The sequence below is a fragment of the Poecilia reticulata genome, linkage group LG11, assembly GCF_000633615.1.
Source record: "Poecilia reticulata strain Guanapo linkage group LG11, Guppy_female_1.0+MT, whole genome shotgun sequence".
Lineage (NCBI taxonomy): Eukaryota > Metazoa > Chordata > Actinopteri > Cyprinodontiformes > Poeciliidae > Poecilia > Poecilia reticulata.
In genome coordinates this window covers 18,467,380-18,488,359 of record NC_024341.1, presented here as the reverse complement: position 1 = coordinate 18,488,359, position 20,980 = coordinate 18,467,380, and the positions used below count along the sequence as shown (strand labels likewise).

The 20,980-nt window shown below is 38.3% G+C and overlaps 1 protein-coding gene across 2 annotated transcripts in view; it reads left to right on the top strand.

Moving 5' to 3' along the window:
• Positions 1 to 20,980, top strand: part of npr1a (natriuretic peptide receptor 1a) — a 45,639-nt gene that overhangs the window by 2,896 nt on the left and 21,763 nt on the right. For both annotated transcript variants that reach the window (XM_008422285.2, XM_008422286.2), the window contains exons 2-6: positions 3,047 to 3,791; positions 11,230 to 11,374; positions 12,457 to 12,508; positions 12,588 to 12,701; positions 12,780 to 12,933. In XM_008422285.2, coding sequence (XP_008420507.1) covers positions 3,080 to 3,791; positions 11,230 to 11,374; positions 12,457 to 12,508; positions 12,588 to 12,701; positions 12,780 to 12,933 — 1,177 coding nt within the window. In that variant the 5' untranslated portion in view covers positions 3,047 to 3,079. The remainder of the gene's footprint in view (positions 1 to 3,046; positions 3,792 to 11,229; positions 11,375 to 12,456; positions 12,509 to 12,587; positions 12,702 to 12,779; positions 12,934 to 20,980) is intronic.

The following is a 20,980-nucleotide window of genomic DNA, read 5'->3' as shown; positions in this document are numbered from 1 at the left end:
TATTCCAATATTGGAATATATTAATTCTTGGTAGGATTTTGTGTTTTTACGGCAAGCGGACTGAAGACCGCTCCAAATGCAGGAAGTGGACTACAACACAGGGAATTCTGGGTAAACACAACCAACACAAACTCTTGTGCTTGGCTTTGGTTGTAGAAATGACTCGTGGTCTTTCAGCAACAACCAAAGAGAAATCCTCCAAGCGTTAAAAACTGATGTCAATCCATTTTTGTTTACGTTTTGTGTAGAAGGAAGTTGCGCTCATGTCTTCCTCAGAGGTTTCCTTGTCATTTCCTTCAGTGGTTCTTGGTGCAGCGCCACTACAGGCGAGGAGGGGAAGGGGTTTTTCAATAGTTTGGATCGTTTGACACAGTGGAGGGAGAAAGCAGATGAAAATGTAACAATGTTGCAACTTTGGTCCCCAAACAAACAGTTTAGTGGACTATCAGGAAGGAAAAGACTCCTAAATACCAAAAATGTTGGAACTAAGTTGACTATTCCTGATTTTAAAATAATTCTTTGACAAACTGGATTTAAAAACTGGTGATGGAGTCAATTTTGGCTCCATTTGAGCCCTGTATACAGATATGGATGAGTTTCTCTAGATCTTGTTGGGATATTAGTCGTTTAATCCTGGAAATGTTCTTCAGGTGACAGAAGACCAACTTTGTAATCGTCTTTAAGTGGCTCTGAAGGTTCAGGTCCATCACTACGTCCAGATTACAAAGATCTCATCTTCTTAACGTGATTTTTAATCTCACTCATTTGAGGTCACAATTAGAGCTTCTGTAAATGAAAAGCAACTTCTTTCTCTCTTTTTGAAGTTTCTCCTAGCAGACGTTGATGCTGCCATTTCCTTCCTCGTTAATTTGATCTGACGATGAAGATGCATAAAGATGAATCAGAACAACAGGCTCAGCTGTGTCCTGTTTGATCTGCTGCGACTGCTGAGTCTCTGCTGCTGTTTCGCAAGACTTATATAAGTCTGAAGGCTTGCATGAGAACAATGGCGCTCACACACATCTACCGCAGCACAAACACACACGCATATTTATTGCTTTGGTGTTCCTTCTGATAAAGAAATGAGATGTGTAATTAATTATCCTCAGTGTTTAAGTTCCCCCAGTGAAGATGCTCTTTGCGTTGGTTTCTGTGGTTCATCATCACCTATTAAAAATGTTCTGAATCACATCATGACCTGAAACGCACCGGCAGCCTCAGTGAGTCACAGATGAAACTGTGAAAGATTAAAAAAAAACCTTCTGTAAATGTTTTCATGTAGTATTCGTTGCTCAGGTTTACTGCGTTTCACTCTGATGTCCGTCTGAACGGTTCACAGAGCGGCGCATCAGATCTTCACTGTCTCTGTTCGTCGGAAAGCGTTTACTCATTACTCGAACGGTAAACAGGCTGGGCTCCTTCTGTTTAACTTGCAATTAGCTCATAACAGCTCAGTTGCACACATTACTTCCATATATGTGGACCCTCAAGCACACATGGGGCCCACATGGTGCTAATGGGTAACAGTTTATGGATCCCACATGGAAACGCTGGCTGAGGTTTCACATGCCGCAACAGTTCCTCAAGAGGATCCATTAGTTTTGAGATGTTCTTTTCATTCATAAAAGAGGATGAATCACTCTGGATTTAATTTAACAGGAAAAGGAAAGTTTCCTAATTTGATCTACGGAGAGTTTAGCTGGTTTAGGTTTCGCCTGACAGCCTGTTTAACACTAAAACAAGTTTATTTACTAAAAACTCAGTCAGCAGGCAGACAAAAATATTCACACCCTTTCTTTTTATTGGGATTTTGTGTAATAGATCAACACAAATGCTTTGTTCACACAGCAGCTGAACGCAACTTTTTCACGGCAGTCTGAACTATTCTGATCTGTTCCACGTCCACATGTTGTACCAAATCAGAAACGAATTAATGCATCACCTATTAAAGGGTTTCTGAATCACTTCCTGACCTGAAACACATTTTTTAACGTCATTAATGTGAGACGTTCTGCACCAAAAAAAAACCCAGACGCATTAAATCAGCAAGTAAACAAGCTGCTGTTATTTTAGGGCTACAACTAAAGATTATTTTAGTAATTGATTATTCTGACGACTAATTGATTAATCAAATGAAAAAAAATCTCACGCTGCTGATTTTTTACAATATTAGTAATACATAAAACATAAAAATAAACAAACAATTTAATAAAATAAACATTTTATTGCTTAAAATTGCAGTAACAGCAGTGCTTTAGTGAACTCTTATTTGTAGCAAACGTTGCATCTGCAGCTTAAAAATATGATAAACTTTTCTGCTTGACTTAACATCAGTACAGTTTAAGGCTAATCTGCTAGCAATTTCTTGGGATTAACCGAAGAATAACTGGATACCCAGTTTAATTTAATAAGAGCTTTTGTTTTGTTTTTTTATTACAGATTTTGACCCAGGTGAAGCAGGTGTTTGCAGATGAAGTTTTTTTTGTGTTTCATATATTTATTGAAAGGTTTTTGTTACAAATACACAAATGTACCAAAATTCCCAATGAGAAAAAGCAAATAGTAGTAATAATAATGAATAAAAACCCAATTCCATAATAATTCCAAGTCCTCACTGTCATTTAAATAAAGCAGAACAATATATATTGGTATATAATACCAGTGTAACCAGTATAACTAAAAACCATCTGATCTTCAACCAGTGTTGAGGGTTGATTTAAAAAAAAAAAAGACAAGATTTCCAAGTCAAGCAAAATTTTCACGCCATTTTTTTCCTCCAGTTTTAGAAGTTTTTCCAAAATTATTATGTTAAATACAAAATATTTATATTTTTAAAACAGTTTGGACTTTATTTTTTTCAGAAAATGAATTTGTTTTTAGCATCTGTATGCGCTAGTTGACAATGAATCGATTACTACAATTGTTAATTATTTAAATTAATCATTTCCCACAGTAACTCAAAACAGATCATTTTAAGTTGCTGTAAATTATCAGAATGTTTCTCCACAGCGTTGATGTTTATCAAAGTGTTTTCTTTTCCCTGCAGACTGTCTGTCAGGCGACCAAACTCCTCTTCGTCATGCTGCCTCGGCTCTGCCTCCTGCTCCTCCTCTTTCTTCCCCTCATCCAATCAGACGACTGCGTCTTCGCCTCTGGCAACGCGACTGATGGCCGCCAGACGGTCACCATCGCAGCTATCTTGCCAAAGACCAACACAGAGTATCCCTGGTCGTGGCTCCGGGTAGCGCCGGCCCTCTACCAGGCCATCTCACGGGTGAACTGTGACCCCTGGCTGCTCCCGGGCCTGAAGCTGCATCTGGTCAACGGCAACTCTGAGAACACCGACGGCTACTGCTCCGACTCCATGGCGCCTCTGGTGGCCGTCGACCTGAAATTAGCCCACGATCCCTGGGCTTTCATCGGGCCTGGATGCGAATTCTCTTCCTCGCCGGTCGCTCGCTTCACCACCCACTGGGATGTTCCCATGGTGACCGCCGGCGCTCGCGCCACAGGCTTTAAGTTTTATGCGGCAGTCACCAACACGGGCCCGACTCACGCAAAGCTGGGCGAGTTCAGCTTGAAGTTCCAGCAGGAGTTTGATTGGATGCGGCACGTCATGCTGGTCTACACTGACAACAACAAGGACAGCAACTACGACAGGCCGTACTACTTCACCGTGGAGGGCGTGTACGAAATGCTGAGGGACCAGAACATCACCGCCTACGACTACTCGCTGGAGACCGACATCAACTACAAGCTGGCGGTGCAAAAGATCAGAGACAACGGCAGAGGTCAGCTTCCTTTCCCCTCTCTTCCTGCTTTATCTCCAGTGATCAGTCGAAGGCATCTGAACTTTGACCCTACAGCTGCTTTCACTGTTTGCTCGAGTCTTGGAGCTGCCTCTTCATTTCTCCACTTCATTTCATTTATTGATTTGCTGTCTTGGAGATCCACAGTTATGACCGAGTGCAGAATTCATCATTGATTTCTATACAGTGCCTATAAAAAGTAGGACGTCTCAACCGTTTATTGCTTTTACAAATTAATTCTACCAATTATTTTGAAGATTAATCGATTAATTGGATGAAAAGATTCACTAAAATTCTTCTGATTTCTCATTTATCCACTTAAGCCTGTTTTGCACAAGATTATAAATACCTTAAAGGGGATGTATTACGCAAAATTCACAATTTGCACATTTTTGTACTTCCTTTTGGGTTTCTGCTGCTTGAAAAAAAGACTAAGCGCTTAAAAAAGCACCAACTTGTGTTTTGGCAGTTAATTAATGTTTTTTGGTGTCTGGAAATAAGACATTTCAAAAATCAGGTGAATAGCGTCACAAATCAGCAGGCACTGCACTTGACCTAGTAACCCCAGGAAAACCCAACCTGTTACCTAGCAACCACAGCGGAACACTGCCCGTCACCTAGCAACCCAGTTGTCAGTTGGTGCCATGTGTTCTACGGCTTCTATTTAAGTTGACTTTGAAGTTCATCCCTCAGAAGAAATTATTTAAATACAAGGTAGTTTTTAAGTTTATTTTCTGTCATTTGTCTTTTTTTATTTTATTATTATTAAAAAGTGAGGGAAAAAAAGCCTAGTTTCCAGTGCAAAATAACTACATTTGAAATAAGACAAAACTCACAGCTATCTTTTCTTTTTTTCCCCAAGCTTTAGGAGCTTTTTGAGAAAAAATAATCCTTAAAAATTGGTAAAACAGTTTCACTGGCAGACGTTTTTCACTTATAACATGAAATTTCTTTCCATATTACAATTCAAATAATCTGCCAGTGGAACTAGTACTTTTTAAAATCAATATTAAAGAATTATTGACTTAAAACAAATTCCTGCATCTTGTGAAAAAGTTACTTGTAAGTTAGTTTTGTCTTTTTTCAAAGGTACTTGGTTCAGATTTTGAGATCTTGCAGACTTGAATGTGATTGAGATGCTGTTTTACGTCATTTGAGTTAAACTCTGGTAAAAATGCCAATATTTGTCCAGTTGATGGCAGTCTATTCACACAGCACAGGGTTGGTTTGAAAAACTTTTTTCACTTAATAAATTCAATCAGATGCTGGGATAAAAATTAAGCTGTATGTCCTTCTAGCTTTCCGTAGCTCTTCCCTTCTTCTTTATGGCCCGTCATCCGTCGTGTTTGGATGATCAATCGAGGTCCAACACTTCAGCTGCTCTGACTTCCCTGTTTTGATTCCTCTTCACTCCCATGCGTTCTTTCCCGTTTCTTTCCTCATCCTCCCTCGTTTTAGAGCTCTCTGCCTCCCTTGATGTTGTTAAATGAAGGTTAATTATTGCTTGATTTTTCTACGTACTGGTTAATGACTGACCTCGGTTTTATATCTTTGTCTCCAATTGAGTTTGTGTGCTTTTTTTGTTTTGTTTTACATCCTACATTTATTGGCAGTCATTTCGGTTTAGGGCCTCGGGAGTGACGACATTCCTGCATCGTAAGGACATTCCTGCATCGTCAGGACAGCCTGGTCCTCTGTGTGGGGCTTCAGCTTAGAAACAGAATCAGTTGAGTGCTTTTTGCCCCCCTCGGTTGGAAAGACTAACGTGAGTGCATTTGTTGCACACACCTGTAAGTAATCTGCCCCTTTGGTTCTTTTTTTGCTTATTTAATGTGAAACATGCCGCTGCCGTCACGGAGTGAAGTAACTGCGCAAGTTAAGGTATCACATATAACCGCACGCCTTGACTATAAAGACTTATTCCAACTTGAAACCTGATCATCTGATTCCTGCTAAATCAGAGAGCAGATACGCTTCGTTTCCTTTGTTTTTATCGGGGTTGGACTTTTCAGCATCAAATGTTTTTGTCCTTGAAATTCTTTGATAATCGTCCAAATATTCCTGGATACACAAAGCAGATGATCTGTTCCCAGGACGGCTAGACGTGGCAGAGAAAAGCCATAAGAGACCCCAAAAACATCTGGAAGATGAGCAAATTGAACTACAATTCACTATGGTGCAGCATGGTGGTGGCAGCATTAGGCTGTGGTGGTCCATCTACAGAAAATACAAACCAATCCTGGGGAAAAACAGGATTGGTTGCAGAAGAGTTGAGTTTGGCAGAGATCTACCTACAGCGAAAGGATGGAACACATTTATGTATTAGAGCGGTCTAGTCAAAGCCAGATAATAAAAAATAAAATAACTATATGTGACAGAACCTGGAAACCTCAGTTTTATTTGTAAAAGTCAAACATGTCTTTCTATTGCTACCTAACAATTATGTGCTGTGTTGTTAAATACAGCAACATTCCTTTGCTGCAGTTCCATGAGCTCCCAGCTCTTTTTTCCACAATATAAAATCAGTCTTACAAATTAAATTTCAACACATTTCTGAATAACCGTTTGTTTTCATTCTGCGGCGATTGAAATAAAGCTAAATACTGAAAGTTCCCTTTACTGTACCATCCTAAAAACTTCTATCCCATATTGTAGGTTATTAATGTATGTAAATAATAATTTCTTTGTAAGTTATTTTTTGTAATCAGAAGTTGCATTATTAAGATACATGCACAATTATACATTTCTTAATTTGTTTGTTGCCTAGTGTCGCTAAAAAGCTTCAAACTCAAAATTAGAAATAGCTCTTTGAACTTTGGTCACATGTTGTCTATTTTAATATATAATATGTAGAAAAGACTAGCAAACAAAATTATTTGCTTTATTTCAGAATATACTCAGTTTTATCAGAGTTTAGCAGGAAAATTTGATGCGGTCGACACATTTCACACTGGCTTCCATGAATCACTTGTAGTTCACATTTCGACCACTAGGTGGACACCAGAGGGCGTCTAGTAGCATTTTTAGTATGATAGGCACAAAATCCCAACAACATTTGTAGCATTTATTCTCCTGTTGGTCATATTCATTAAGCTAATTATCTGATATTTCTACGACTATGTCTGCTTTGTTACTTAATCAGTAAAGAAATCAAGCAATGAGTTTTAAGGAGTAAAATATACTACAGATGCTTCTTTTCCCAACTTTGTAATCTTTTCCAAATAAAACTGAAATTTCTTAGGTAAACAAGATCTCTGCTAGTTGGTCTTGTGTTTTGTCAGGTTTCGTGTGAACAATAGCAGCCCTGTTTTTAAAAGTCATGTGGTGTTTAGGAAACACCTTGGTCCATTAACTTGTCGTGTTGTGAAGGTGTTGGTGTGAAACAACCTGGCCGTTTTCCCGCTAAATCTAATAACTGGTCGTGCCACTTTTGGCAGCGACGTCTGCCGTTATGTGTTGGTGATGACTGTAATGAGTTTTTCACATCACTGTGGAGGAACTTTGGGCCACTGAATTATTTTTATGCCTGAAGAGTCTCTTTAATACCACAGCGTCGCTTTCCAGTTGAAAACGTTTGACTTTTGAAAATAAGAAATTTCCAAGTTTTCTTTCTAGGTGTTTTCTGAGATTAGTCTCAACATTTTCAAGATTTTAATGGAAATTTCCTTTTTTTTTCTAGCTACAATACGTAGTTGTGTATAACCCTTTACACACTGATACACTGTAAAAACACAAAATCTTACAAAGTATTTTTGATTTAGTGCAAATTTCTCAGTATACTTGAAGAGAGACAAAAGTAACTTTAACGGGCTGCGCTTGGCTGGGGTTGCTAGGTAACGGTGCCATGTCGGTTGTGAAAAAAGTGAAAAAAATCTGCCAGTGGATCTAGTACTTTTTACCAATATTACATAATTATTTACTTTAAACAAGCTCCTTTATCTTGCTTAAAAGTTACTTGTAGTTTTGTTGAATTTGAAGATATTTGAGGTGAAAATGAGACCAAAAAAACATAGTAAGATTTTGTGGCTTTGCAGTGGTGATGATTTCATAATCTGTTCTTTAATTTTCACTAGCACAAAGCTTGGTGTGTTACATTTTGTGACTTAATTTAAAGCATTTTCCCCATAAATCTGCTGCTGTTTGTGTGGATTTCATAAAGTTTCTGCATAGATAACCTGTTCAGGTGTCAGTGACGTCAGTGTTGGTAAGCCTCAGGTTTGGACCCCAGCAGGTCCGAGGCGTACCCGGTGCAGTTTGGTGTTTGGGATGACATCATCACGGGCCCGGTCGGTTAACTGCTCCTCTCTGTAAGCGACACCAGCTGCTGCCCCCGGCAACGCTGGCCGTCCTCAAAGTAATCACCCCTCGGTGTGTGTCTGCGCGCTTGGCAGACATAATTCATGCAAATCTGTTTACACAGCCAGATTATGGGGAAGTGTCTGCAGTTTCACGTATCGTATATCAAAACGTGTTAAAGTTAAGACGTTTATGGTCCGGCTGAGGTTGAGGAAAGGGTTAGGCGAGCGGTTGCTATGGGAACAACTGGAGAAAGTTTTCTGAAATAGGTGTCAGTTGGATTAATGTCCTCTGAAGTCATGGAAACAGAGAACATGTGTTTGTGTGTCAGTGAAAAGTTTCTGCTCTGCCTTTTTTTCTTTTTTTTTTTTTTTGTTTTAGAGTTTTATTAAAAACAGTTTATGAAAAACAAACATGGTGGAACTTTCTGGGTTTCACATGTGAAAGTCGCTGCCCGCAGTTATTGGGTCCACCTCGGGGGACCCAGCGGCGCGGGCCGGGGAGGGACATTTTTCTTTCTGTGGAGGCCTTTGAGTGACACTGGGGAGGCTGGTATTTTCAGTCTGCTCCAGATTTAAACAGAATGTGGTTCGACTGGAGGGTGCAGGAAGGATGCTTTCACTTGTTCTCATGCAACTTTAATATTTTATTATCTGGTGAAAAACAACCTAGAGTATGGTGCTAATGTTTTTAACCATTCCAGATCTTTCTTTCAAAGAGTCAGACTTTATTCTAGTGGCATAAAGGCGACCCATTGTGCTTCTTTGAACAGGTTAGGATAGATCTATAGACTCTATAAAACATGTTCATTACATCTTTTGCACAAAATCTTAGATAATGAGATTTTAGTTCTGCCTGGTTTGAGCTGTTTTAGGGCGTCCTGTCACTTTAAATCCAAATAAGCTGATGCAGGCCACGCCCCCCAACTCAATGTTTACACTCACACGTGAAAATGACTACAAACAGATGAGAAATTATATAACCATTCATCTTTGAAAGCAGAAGTAGAGCCTCCTGCACAACCAACAAGGTTGCAGCATGTGATTTCTGAATGGTAAGTCAGCAATAAAACTCTTGTCTTTTCCAGCAGCAATTATGCAGCGCATAAGATGGTGAAACCAGCTGACCAAACATGCTGCAGCTCCGTTTGGGTTGCTAGGTGACAGGGCTGGGGTTGCTAGGTAACGGTTGCTAGTCACATTCCATGTTGCCCATGGAATGTGGCTTTGAAACTGCTCTTTTTCCAGACACCAAAAAACATTAACTATCACCAAAAAAATGTCTGGGCGTTTCTTTATAAGCGCTCGAGCTGCTTTTAGTAGCAGTAGGGACACAAATGTAAGTACAAAAACATGCAAAATTATAAATTTGCAGAATATATCCCATTTAAGCAACAGTTTTTTCTTTAGCTCTAATGCTATGACAACATAAATTGGACAATATGCTTAAAAAAAAAATTAGGAAAGCAGAAACATGGAGGACAAAAGAACAAGAATCTGGCCCAAGAACATGTCATATTCCCAAGTCTGCATCCTGTTGCTGAACAAACTGAGATTATCTGTGAAAATATTCAGACTAGCTTCTCTCAACATGTATTCGATTTCGGTTTATCTGTTGTCTCGAGGGTTGAGTTGACACCTTTGCCGAAGTATTGTTCATAACGATCCCTAACGAGTGTGTCCTGTCTAGCCGCTGAGCTCGTTAGAGGGGGTTCTTTGATTATTGCCATGGAAACGGAGAGCTGAGGTCACGAGCCCTGAGCCGTGCCTGGTTCACAATCTGCTGGAGTCCAACTGGACCCTGAAGGGCTCTGAGAACGGCACAATGACGTTAGACGAGTGCAATGTGAGAAAACGACCAAACGAGATCAGAGCGGCTTCAGAGTGGAAGAAAACAGCAAAATCACCACAAAGATAGAGAGAGAGAGAGTCACATTTAACGTATGAAGACAACCTCTTCCAAAACCAAAAGGAGTTAAAGTGGCTGTGGCAAATAAAAGTCACATTAAGGAGATAAACAAAAACCCAAATCAAAAGACACAAAAGGACAGAAAGTTGAGTCAAAACCAGCTTCAAGGATTCAGCAACAAGTAAATGCAGACAGTTTAACGTTGAAGATGATTAAAAGAAACAAAACACTGCAAAAACACAAAATCCTACCAAGTATTACTGGTCTGTTTGTAGTGCAGAGATCTTAGTACACTTAAAATAAGACAAAACAGGTAACTTTTACCAAAATATAGGAGTTTGCTTTGCATAAATAATTCATTAAAATTGATTCTTTAAAAACTTCTAGTTTTAAAGATTTATTATTTATTATTTCAGACATTTTTCCCATGTTATAAAGGAGTATAGGATAACTTAATCAAAAGGAGGAATGTTGAGCACCTTGTGAAGTTATATTTTGCTATTTGTTTTACAAATAAGGAAATAATCTGTTAACTCATCAACATCAAATTATTATCAGTAGTAGGACTTTGAAATGATTAGCGACTGTCTGCTGCTATGACTTTCTTCTCTTTATTGGATGATGCTGTAAATGAGTGTAAAAATATATTCATAATTTTACCCCCTCATTTGAAAGTGCAAATATACTTTACTGCTGTTCTTCTTTTGTTTGCTTTTGTTTTAAATGTATTTTATTTGTTTTGTTCTTTTACTACATTCAATAAAGTCAAAATCAACTCAACTCAAATCTCGAAATATTACGCCTTTATTCTTGTAATATTACAACTATTTTGGTAAAACTACAGCTTTATTCTGGTAATATTATGTTTTTAATCTCATAATTTATTTATTTTTTTCCTTACCTGATCTTAATATTGCGTCATAATAACATGTCAGTGGATGCAGCTCTATTTTGTTAATATTAAATAATTATTTTAAAAACCAACTCCTATATCTTCCTGAAAAGTTCATTGTAAGTTAGGTTTGTCTTATTTAAAGTGTTCTAATATATTCAATAAGAACTAGACAAAATATTTGGTGAGATTTTGGGTTTTTGCAGTGAAATTCTGTTTCCAGGTTGGTTTTCCCCCATAAAGCATCAAAGTCTCTTTGCTGGTTTCTGTTTGTTTCCTTCATAATAAAAATAATCTGTTGTAATGGTTTCCTGTCTCTGGCAGTGGTGTACGTCTGCTGTCCGCGGGACATCTTACGGAACCTGATGGTCCAGTTCTGGAAGGACAGGGTGGACCTGGAGGACTTTGTCTTCCTCTTCATTGACCTTTTTGCTGAGGGTCTGAGTGGCGGACGAAACGACGTGCAGAGGTGGGTAGAAAATACTCAAGTGAGAGTAAAAATGTAACTGATCAAATTATCAGTCATTTAATATTTAAAAGTTACATAATCAGACGGACCAAAATATAAAGTTAAGTGGAAATTTTTATATTTTAAGGATGAGAATGACAATAATACATTTAATTAGCACAAAAAAATCAGGCAACAGAAATTTTTTTAAATAAGTTTCTTTCAACAAAAAACTTATGGAAATTTATCAAAAACTACTGGTTTTTGTTAAACCTGTTTGAATTTTTGGTTAAAACATCTTTGTTCCTCCTTCAATTGGTTGAAAATCCAGAAATTTTCTACCCACTAAGTCAAACTCGAGGCCCGTGGGCCAAATCTGGCCCACCACAGTTTTTTAGGTGGCCCTAGATTCTAGACTAAACACTAAGTGTGGTTAAATGTAATGTTATCAATCAAATCAATGCAGTTTTTATCTGTTTACTGCCATATTATATCAATCAGTCTCTCCAGTTTCTTGCGAATTATTGTGGAAATTCACACAAAATTAACAAATCCCTGCAGTTTTTTCTCTAATATATAATTGGGAGTTTATTATAGATTTTTTTCAAAAGTTGTCAAAAACGTTCTTACTTGTACTAAACAGCTGCTTCAGCTTTCAATGATGTCAGATTATAGTCTATGATCTATACATCAAGTAATAAAAAATCGCATTTACCGTCATAAATAAGCACAAATATTTCCAAATTAGTACGACACACAGTTTGATTTTTATTGCAAATAATCACAAAAACAATCGTGAAATTCTGGTGGGACTGAAAAGATGTTAAATATTATATAACTTTAAGAATTCATTAATATTTTTAACAGTGTGCTGGCTGGTTTTATCAGTACATTCTGGCCCTTTAAGAGCATTTATGATCTTAATTTGGCCCAAAATGAAAATGAGTTTCCTAGAAGCCATATGTCATAATAAATGTATTCAAAGAAAAGTAAAAGGTATGACGTAGTAAAAATACTCTGAAAAGTAAGTTTAAAAAAAAAAGGTAACTGAGGTAAACATAATTGAGTAAATGTAACTAGTTACTTCCTAACTCTGCCGCCAGGCCCTGGTACCGAGGAGACCAGGACGACCACGCAGCCAAAATGGCCTTCAGGGTGAGAGGTCACTCTGCTCGTTTCTCTGAAGTAGTTCAGTCTTACAGGTGAATTTATTGTTTTTACCGTCTCCTGTCAGAGTGTGAAGGTGCTGACCTACATGGAGCCTCAGAACCAAGAATATCTCAAGTTTGTTGAAGATCTGAAAAGAGACGCAAAAGAAAGTTTCAACTTCACCATCGAAGACTCTCTGGTAAATACATCCATCGTGGCAGGATGACGTCAGGCAGACATTTCCTGTTGACGTGACGCGTCTGTGTTTCCCTGTCAGTACAACCTGATAGCGGCAGATTTCTACGACGGCGTGATGCTGTACGCTCAGGCTCTGAACGAGACTCTGAGCCAGCAGGCGTCGGGACCGGGACCCATCCAGAGACCCAAAGGAGATCTGGTGACACGCAGGATGTGGAACAGGAGCTTCTCAGGTGATTCTTCTCCTGTTCTGGACAGGCCTGGCGCTCAGATAGGAATGGGCCGTCGGTGGTGAACCAATCAGAGCGCAGCGCTGGACGAGAACCGTCTGCTTTGAAAATGTGTGTTATTAATCAGAAAACCGCAGCGCAGAAATATCCATCTCATTTTCAGCTTTGTGTTAAAATGCAGCTGCACTTTACCGGAATGTTACCAGCAAAACGCCTTTGATTTCACAGTAAATCTGCTCACTCAGTAACAGCAAAAACACATGTTTAATTAACTGTTTGTTTTGCGAACATAAAATGCTTCAGTCAAGATAAAAATATGAATTTTAACACCATCGTAGGGCTTTTGTGTAGTGTTAAGCAAACACAGCAGAGATAAGGAAGACTGAGGGCATTAATGCTTGTTAAAGGGGATCTATTATGAAAAATTCACATTTTGCTTATTTTTGTTCTTCCATTCGTGTTTCTGCTGCTGCTCAAAACAGACTAGGCGCTTTTAAAAACACCCCGATGTTTTGGCAGCAAGTTCATGTTTTTTGGTGTCTGGAAATGACCCGTTTCAAAAACCTGTTGGATGTAACGTCACAAATCAGCGGACATTGCACTTGACCTAGTAACCTCAACAAAGTGCAAACCGTTACCTAGCAACCACAGCGGAACTCTGCCCGTCACCTAGCAACCCAGACAGTTCGTTTTGTCAGTTAACAGCTTCTATTTAAGTTGACTCTGAACTTTGATTAAGTCAGTAGAAAATAAAGAAAAAGTAAAACCTAAATAAAGGACACAACTTTATCGTTATGTCAGAAACACATCATTTTAGTCTTGTTGCTTTAGTTTGTTCTGGTATTATTTCTTCTACTCTGCAAAACCACTAAAGTATTTTCAGTCTAGTTTCTACTGCAGTTATGCAGTGCACAGAAAATAAGACAAAACTGACTTACAAGTAACTTTTCAGTAAGCTATTGCAATTATTATTTAAGAGAATAATTCCTTAATATTAATGAAAAGTTTCTAGTTACACTGGCAGACTATTTCTTTTATAATGTGACATTTTTCCTGTAAGTTAAATATTTTACCAGTGAAACTAGAACTTTTTCATCAATATTAAGGAATTATTGACTTAAAACAAGCTCATATATCTTGCTGAGAAGATGCTTGCAAGTTTGTTTTGCCATATTTCAAGTGTACAAAGATATTTGTACTAGAAATTAGACCAAAAAGGTTTGTAATATTTTGTGTTTTTGCATTGAAAAACATTATAAAAATGATATTAAGTGCGTGTTATCGCAAGATTCAATAATCTAGCAAAAAATCACACTGTTCTTTATTGGAAAACATGTTGATTTGAAAAAGCCTTTGACCGTCTATTAAAACATTTTWATCATGATAAAATTGCCAATTAATTGGTATTTTTATGATTCCTGTTTTTTACCGGCGTAAATCAGAGCCTGTAAAGCCTGAAGTTGGCTCAATGCGCCCTGAGAGAAACCAGCGTTTCTCTGCCACCAATCAATCATGCAGTCGATTAACCAACAAGCCTCAAAACCTATCAGGAGCCCCGGAGCACCCCGGAGGTCAGCCTGGGAATCTGAGCCTGACGGACGCTCACATTCTCACGGCTGTGATGTGTGTCAACAGGGGGCTGGTGTGTTAGGGGGCTGGCGCAAATTTGTACCAGCTGGCAGCGACACTGGGAACAGGAAGTCTTAGACCCAAACCAACAGCCAGGGCAGGAAAGTCACACCGCAAGGAATTTAAAGGGAACGTTTCACTTTTCTCTGTTCTGCCTGGTCAGTAATTCAACGTTTATTTGACATGAAGCACGCAGAGATTTGTGAGGGTTGTTTTGTGGGTCGTTCTGGAGAACCTGCAATGTCAGGCAGACCCAGGTTCTGGAGTTCAGAGTCGGTCCGCGGTATATTGTCAAGGCTGAACGCCTTACATTGTTAGCACACACAGGAAGTCGTCAGTCATTTTTCAGAGTCCCTAACAGCTTCAGGAAACAGTTTGCAAGTGTAAAAACAAAGAGAGAAATTTTCACCTAATTTTACTGCTGACAGTGTTGACATAGGAAAACGGAGGATGTGCGTGTGTGTGTGTGTGTGTATATATGTGTGTGTGTGTGTGCGTGTGCGTGTGTGTGCGTGCGCGTGCGTGTTGTTGACACTTTACCTTAAACTAAATATAATTACTAGAGCTGACTGCTCCTAGGGAAACATGTCCTTTCATTAATAAGGTTTATTTTTTATTTCAAGTCAAGTTTTAGAAACATTTAAATAATGTAAAGTATTAGCAAAAACCTGTGACAAAGTCCAAATAATAAATTGTCAAGTGTAGGTGACTGATTTGGTTGTGGAGACAGTTCAAGCTTTAATAAAACATGCTAATGCTAACATTAGCATACTCAGTAACAAGAAGTAATTGTCTCAATCTCATTCCTGATATTTATTTTGTAGCAACTCTACATTGATTTATTATGTCTCAAATTATGACACAAGCAAGTTTTAAAGGGTTCTTTTTATGCAAAATTTGCATTTCAGATGTTTTTGTCTTGCTTCTAAAATCAAATAAATAGCTTAAAAAACACAGTGACGGTTTTTTGGTGTCTGTAAATGAAGCCGTTTCAAAACTCTCATGATTGTTTAGTCACAATTGATGGGCACTGATGTTACCTAGCAACCTTATGGGAGTCCTGCCTGTTACCTAGCAACCCAAGCTGTAAGATGTAGCAATATTTATAGTAATAACCTGTTTGGGTTTTTTTGCATTTTGGTTTGCGTCTCATATATTTACAGCCATACTCTATAGCATCTGTCTGTAAACATCTTCTGTCATGTTTAATGGAGTAAAATGCTGAGCGAATGTGTTGTAGTTTGCATTCCTTACTGAGATACATATTTTATATGGAAATAAGTTGATTCAATTTGGAACAAAAGTATTTAAAAATCTGTAGCTATCACTTAAGATCTAGCCTGACCCGAAAACAAAGAAACGTTTTTAGACATCAATTTAGATTAGACGTGTCAAAAGTGTGGCCTGGGGGCCATTTGTGGCCCTTGAAATGATGTTTTTTGGCCCTTGACCAGAAGTCAAGAGTAGTAAAAATTTGGCCAACAAACTAGAAAACAACCGATGACCCAAAAAATGTGGAAATTGTCTGTTTTTCTTTGAACATGGCAACAGACCAAGAACCTTTTTATGTTTTAGATTTTTTATGTAATAGAAATGTAGTTTGTTGAGTAGACAATACATAAAGAAAAACATCACTATAAGATAATTTTTGCATTTTTAATTTGATGGATTTTGTGGTCCGACAGTTGTTTAAATTGTCCAGTTTTGCCTCCCAGAAAAAGTTTGGACACCACTGCTTTAGATGGTTGAGTGATTTCCGAGGAAAACTGGTTCCAATGGTTTTTATTAGAGGGTGTCAGAGTAAGGTGGGCTAAAGACAAATACACATTAGCTTCATATTATAACATAAAAGCACAGGAATGTTCTTACTAGGATGTTTTGTTCTCCTTGTGTAATACCCAGATGTGAATGGCTCATTTTAAAATGAATCCCCAAAGAAAATGCATTTCCTAATTTCATAAAATCTATTATTACAGAAAGTTTTTCTAACAATAGAGCCCCAAATTCCTGCACTGACACCACACCCAGCTGGTTTTCCCAGGAAGGAGTGAGATAACTGTTTGTCAGTTTTGCTTTAAACTTATTTGTTTGATCCAGCTTAATTCAAAAATAACCCAGACGACAATTCTGGGATTAAATATTATCAGAAATGTTTCCCCTGATCTCCTCCCCTTTGTTTGCGTTTGTCTCTTCTGTTGAGATTTTATCAAACTTTTTTTTTTTCTTCCTGAAAACCTAAAAAGCAGCAGATAGTGTTTGTTGAATTTGGACCTTGGAACTGAAATAACTTCTTCTTGCTTCACCACAAAACTAAACAGAGAAAGAAAAACTGCTGAACAAATAGCAGAGACAGACTGCGATCTATCATCGCAGCAGACCTGAAGTTTATGGTCCATAAAACACGCCTCGGTCGGTCAGATGCAGATGTTGATTCAAACTTTCGAGAAATAACTCTTCTGTTGTTTTAGTTTGTGAAATATTTAAAAGATAAACAGATAAGAGCTTTCATCATTCTTGACTCACGCAGCGGAAAAGCACTGAGACTCCTCACTGGGTTTCTGCAAACTCAGAGACAGTGAGATGGACCAGATTAACAATCGGAGACAAACCAGACAGAGAAAATCCAAAATAGAAAAAAATGAAATGAGACAAAATTATGAAGGGCTAAAAGTGACAAAATTAAAGAAAAACATCTTTAAATAATTTTGATAATTTATTTAATAGGCAATTTATTAAGTATGTCATCAAATGATTAAAATGCAAACATATAATAGACAATGCACCATAAAATAATTTTATCTGTCAAACATGGCCATTAAAGTTTAGGGGCGGGGCTACGTGTTGGTGGGCGGGGCTATGTGTGGAAAGGGCGGGAATAACACTGACCTATCAGCGTTGGCCCATTTTTTGAGGCTAAGATCATAAACTATCTAAACTAATCCTCCGTAAGCATAATGGAGGATTTTTGTTGCATACGAAGCTGGCATTCATTCTGTCCGTCCCCCGATCCCTGACCCCGCCTACCAACCCATAGCCCCGCCTCTGGTTCCGCCCATAGGTAAGCACCCTTGCCCCACCCACACACTCATAGCCCCGCCCCTTGACTTTGGTAGGCGAGTTTGACAGATAAAATTATTCTATGGTGATGCTGCAGTAGTAGGAAGCATTAAATAATTAAATACATAACTAATTATCTGCTTTGGCTGTTACAAATTAGCATTTTAATGACCATATGACATGTTTATTAAATAAACATAATAAATTACATATTTACCAACATATTTGATATGTCTGATTTTGGTGATGTCACTCATAAAAATGTAAAGTTTGTTCAATTGTTAACTCTAAGGAATTTTCTTTATAACTTTGTAATTTTGTGTTAATATGTAAAGCACTTCAACAGCTTTGATTGCTTGATTAAATTATGCCTAAACACTAAATTAAACATTTATTTATTTTATAACACATTTAATGTTACTTATTTAATTTAGTCCCTTATGACCCCCCATACAAAATAGACATGTTCTGAAAATTCTGATGTTTTTGCTGTTTGTGTATTTTCTTAATTACTTTTATTTTAGAAACTCATTGGACAGAACATGTTAGACAAATGTGAGGTCAATAACTAAGAGGCATGTTCAGCCCAGTACAGTCTAATCATATTGTCACTTTTAGTTATAATAAAGTGCAATTGGTACCAGTACAAGTTGTCCAAGAAGCAACAAGGTTTCTGTCCAACTTAAAGAGGCAGAACAGATCCGGATCCAGAGGGAGAAAGAGTCACTTTGAACTTGTTAATAGTTCAAGCAAAATAAAATACCTCAAGAATAAAAGACGAGGCAAGAAGAGACAAAACAGCACAAACTAAGAAACGCAAAGCGATGCAGGACTGGAGGAAGTGGGTCCAGGTGTGTGAAAAACGTCCCCAGAAAGTGACAATGCATCATGGGAAGAACCAGACATGCAGACGGTCTCAGCTGGACAGAAGCGCTAATCTGATCACTGCGTCATTATTTATGCCTGTGATCATGAATCTGTTGATGCAGCCGCCGTGAGGAGACCTGCATGAAGACGAGAAATAATCTGCCTGGTTTTATTCTTTACGCTTCAGGAAGTGACTGAATGAGCCACCTTTAAAACCAGCAAACCAACCTGTTTAGAGTAACTACAAACCAACAGTTACAAAGTTCAAACTCCAGTCAGCCTTATGGAAAAAACTTGATTGATACAAAAACCATGTGATTGACGGGGAATTTGCTAACAGAACTTTCATAGAGCTGTATGTACATATTTGAGCCAGTAGAATCAATTTGGACTCTGTGTGGATTTGAATAAGTTCAAAGCCCAAAATTCATGATATATGTGAATATGATGAGTAATTTAAAGGGGGTCTGTTGTGTAAAATTCACATTTTGCATATTTTTCTGCTTCCATTTGGGTCTCAGCTCCTCCTTAAAACAGACCAACAGTTTAAAAACCCACCCAGCTGGTTTCTGTCAACAAATTCATGTTTTTTGGTGACCTATTTCAAAAGCTTCTGCAATGTAACATCACAAATTGGCAGACATGCCCTTCACCTAGTAACCCCAGCGAAGCCCTGCACGTTACCTAGCAACCCCGGTCCATTGCCTAGCAACCCACGCTGAGTTATAGCACATTTTGTCAGCTGGTTTTGCTGACATGTTACCTGTTGTTGTTTACATCCAAAAACGATTCTTTTAGATGCCATCCATCGCTGCGCTGCTGCAGTAGAACGATAAATGAAACCTAGAGATGTAGGTGTTACTAATTTAGTGCCACAGCTAAAGACAAATAAAGCAGAATACCTACTGAAGAACAACTCGAAACTGCTCGTTTTCTTCTTTTGTCTCGCTCTCTGTGTCCCCTACGCTACACACAGACTCGTTGCCGTAGCAACTAACTGACAACAGCTCCACTAGTGTATCAGGAATCAACACAAAAAAAAAAACACGCAAACATTTCCCACACAAAGAGCAGAATATTCAGTCTGTTACAGTATTTTGCTTCCAGGCTTGGTGTTTATTTTGCTGTTGTTAATAAGTGATTGCCTGGACACAGCCGTGGCTGATTAGCTAATTTAAACACAACTCTACTGTCAGAGTTGGTGTGTGAATCGCCTTTTTTTCTTTAACTGAACATGAGCACAGAATCCCGCAGCACATCTACATGTGAAGGTTGTCAAAGTCAAGCTAGCATAACTGATCCCCTCCCTATTTGTTTTTTATTAAAACCCTTTCCTAGCCTGTAAAGTGCGATACCCTCGGACCTTGTTATCTCGTTGTCCTAATGTTGACAATTAATAGCAAAGCACTGCATCCTTTTTCCTTCATACATCAGGCTTATGTTAAAGATTCAGTGCGTTATGCTGACAACAGGACAGGTAAAACCAACAGTAATCATCGTCTGTGAGCGGTTTGTGCTCTCCATCTGGGAGATGTTGCCCGCGTGACGTCACATTGCAACATGTCTAAATAAATAAGCAGAGCTGAGCAGACTAAAATCTCATTATCTGAGAAGGATTTGGTGGAAAAAAGTGTAATGACCTATTCTAACCTGTTCAAGGAAGCGTAAAAGGTCACCTTTGACCTATAGATGCCTATATTTACAGCTTTTACATAAGGAAACTGATACTAGTATTTATCCTAACTGCATCAAAAGCTCATTTAATTTTCCCCCTATATAGTAGCTAAATTTATACCTAAACTGTAATATAATCAAAACCAGGATCACACTGAGAACTCAGACACTCGGGTCCATGAAAACACACCCTTGTCATTTCAGTGTGTCTTTCAGTGTGTTGATGGTGCTGATAAACAGGCCGCTCTGCTTGCTCTTTATTAGATTGAACTGCTTTTATCCACCAACACACACCGAAACTAAGTCAGCGCCCATCAATCACCGGCGATGTGCGTCAGAGGAGGAGAGAGCGATGCTGGTTGAATTCAGGACGAACTGGACAGGAGCAGCAAGGCGACTCAAGTAGTTGACAGTAGAGGGAGCTCTGACGGGCAGCAGCAAAGTATTTCTGGTCACTGATTAGTCAGACCTGTAAAACATAAAAATCACTGAAAAAGAACCTGTCTGACAACATGAAGCAGGTGAAAAGGGGAGAAAATAAAACACATCATGCTCTCGTCTAAAGAAATTCAATGAGAACAAAACACGAAGCCTTTCAGAGTCCTGATACCTAAACTATGAGTCATGATAATCAAATAATCAGCTAATTTAGCTATCAATGGATTGAAAGCTAAATTAGAGGGTGGGAAGAGTCACAACATCCATATATATATATGGATAGGTATATATATCTATCTATCTATCTATCTATCTATCTATCTATCTATCTATCTATCTATCTATCTATCTATCTATCTATCTATCTATCTATCTATCTATCTAT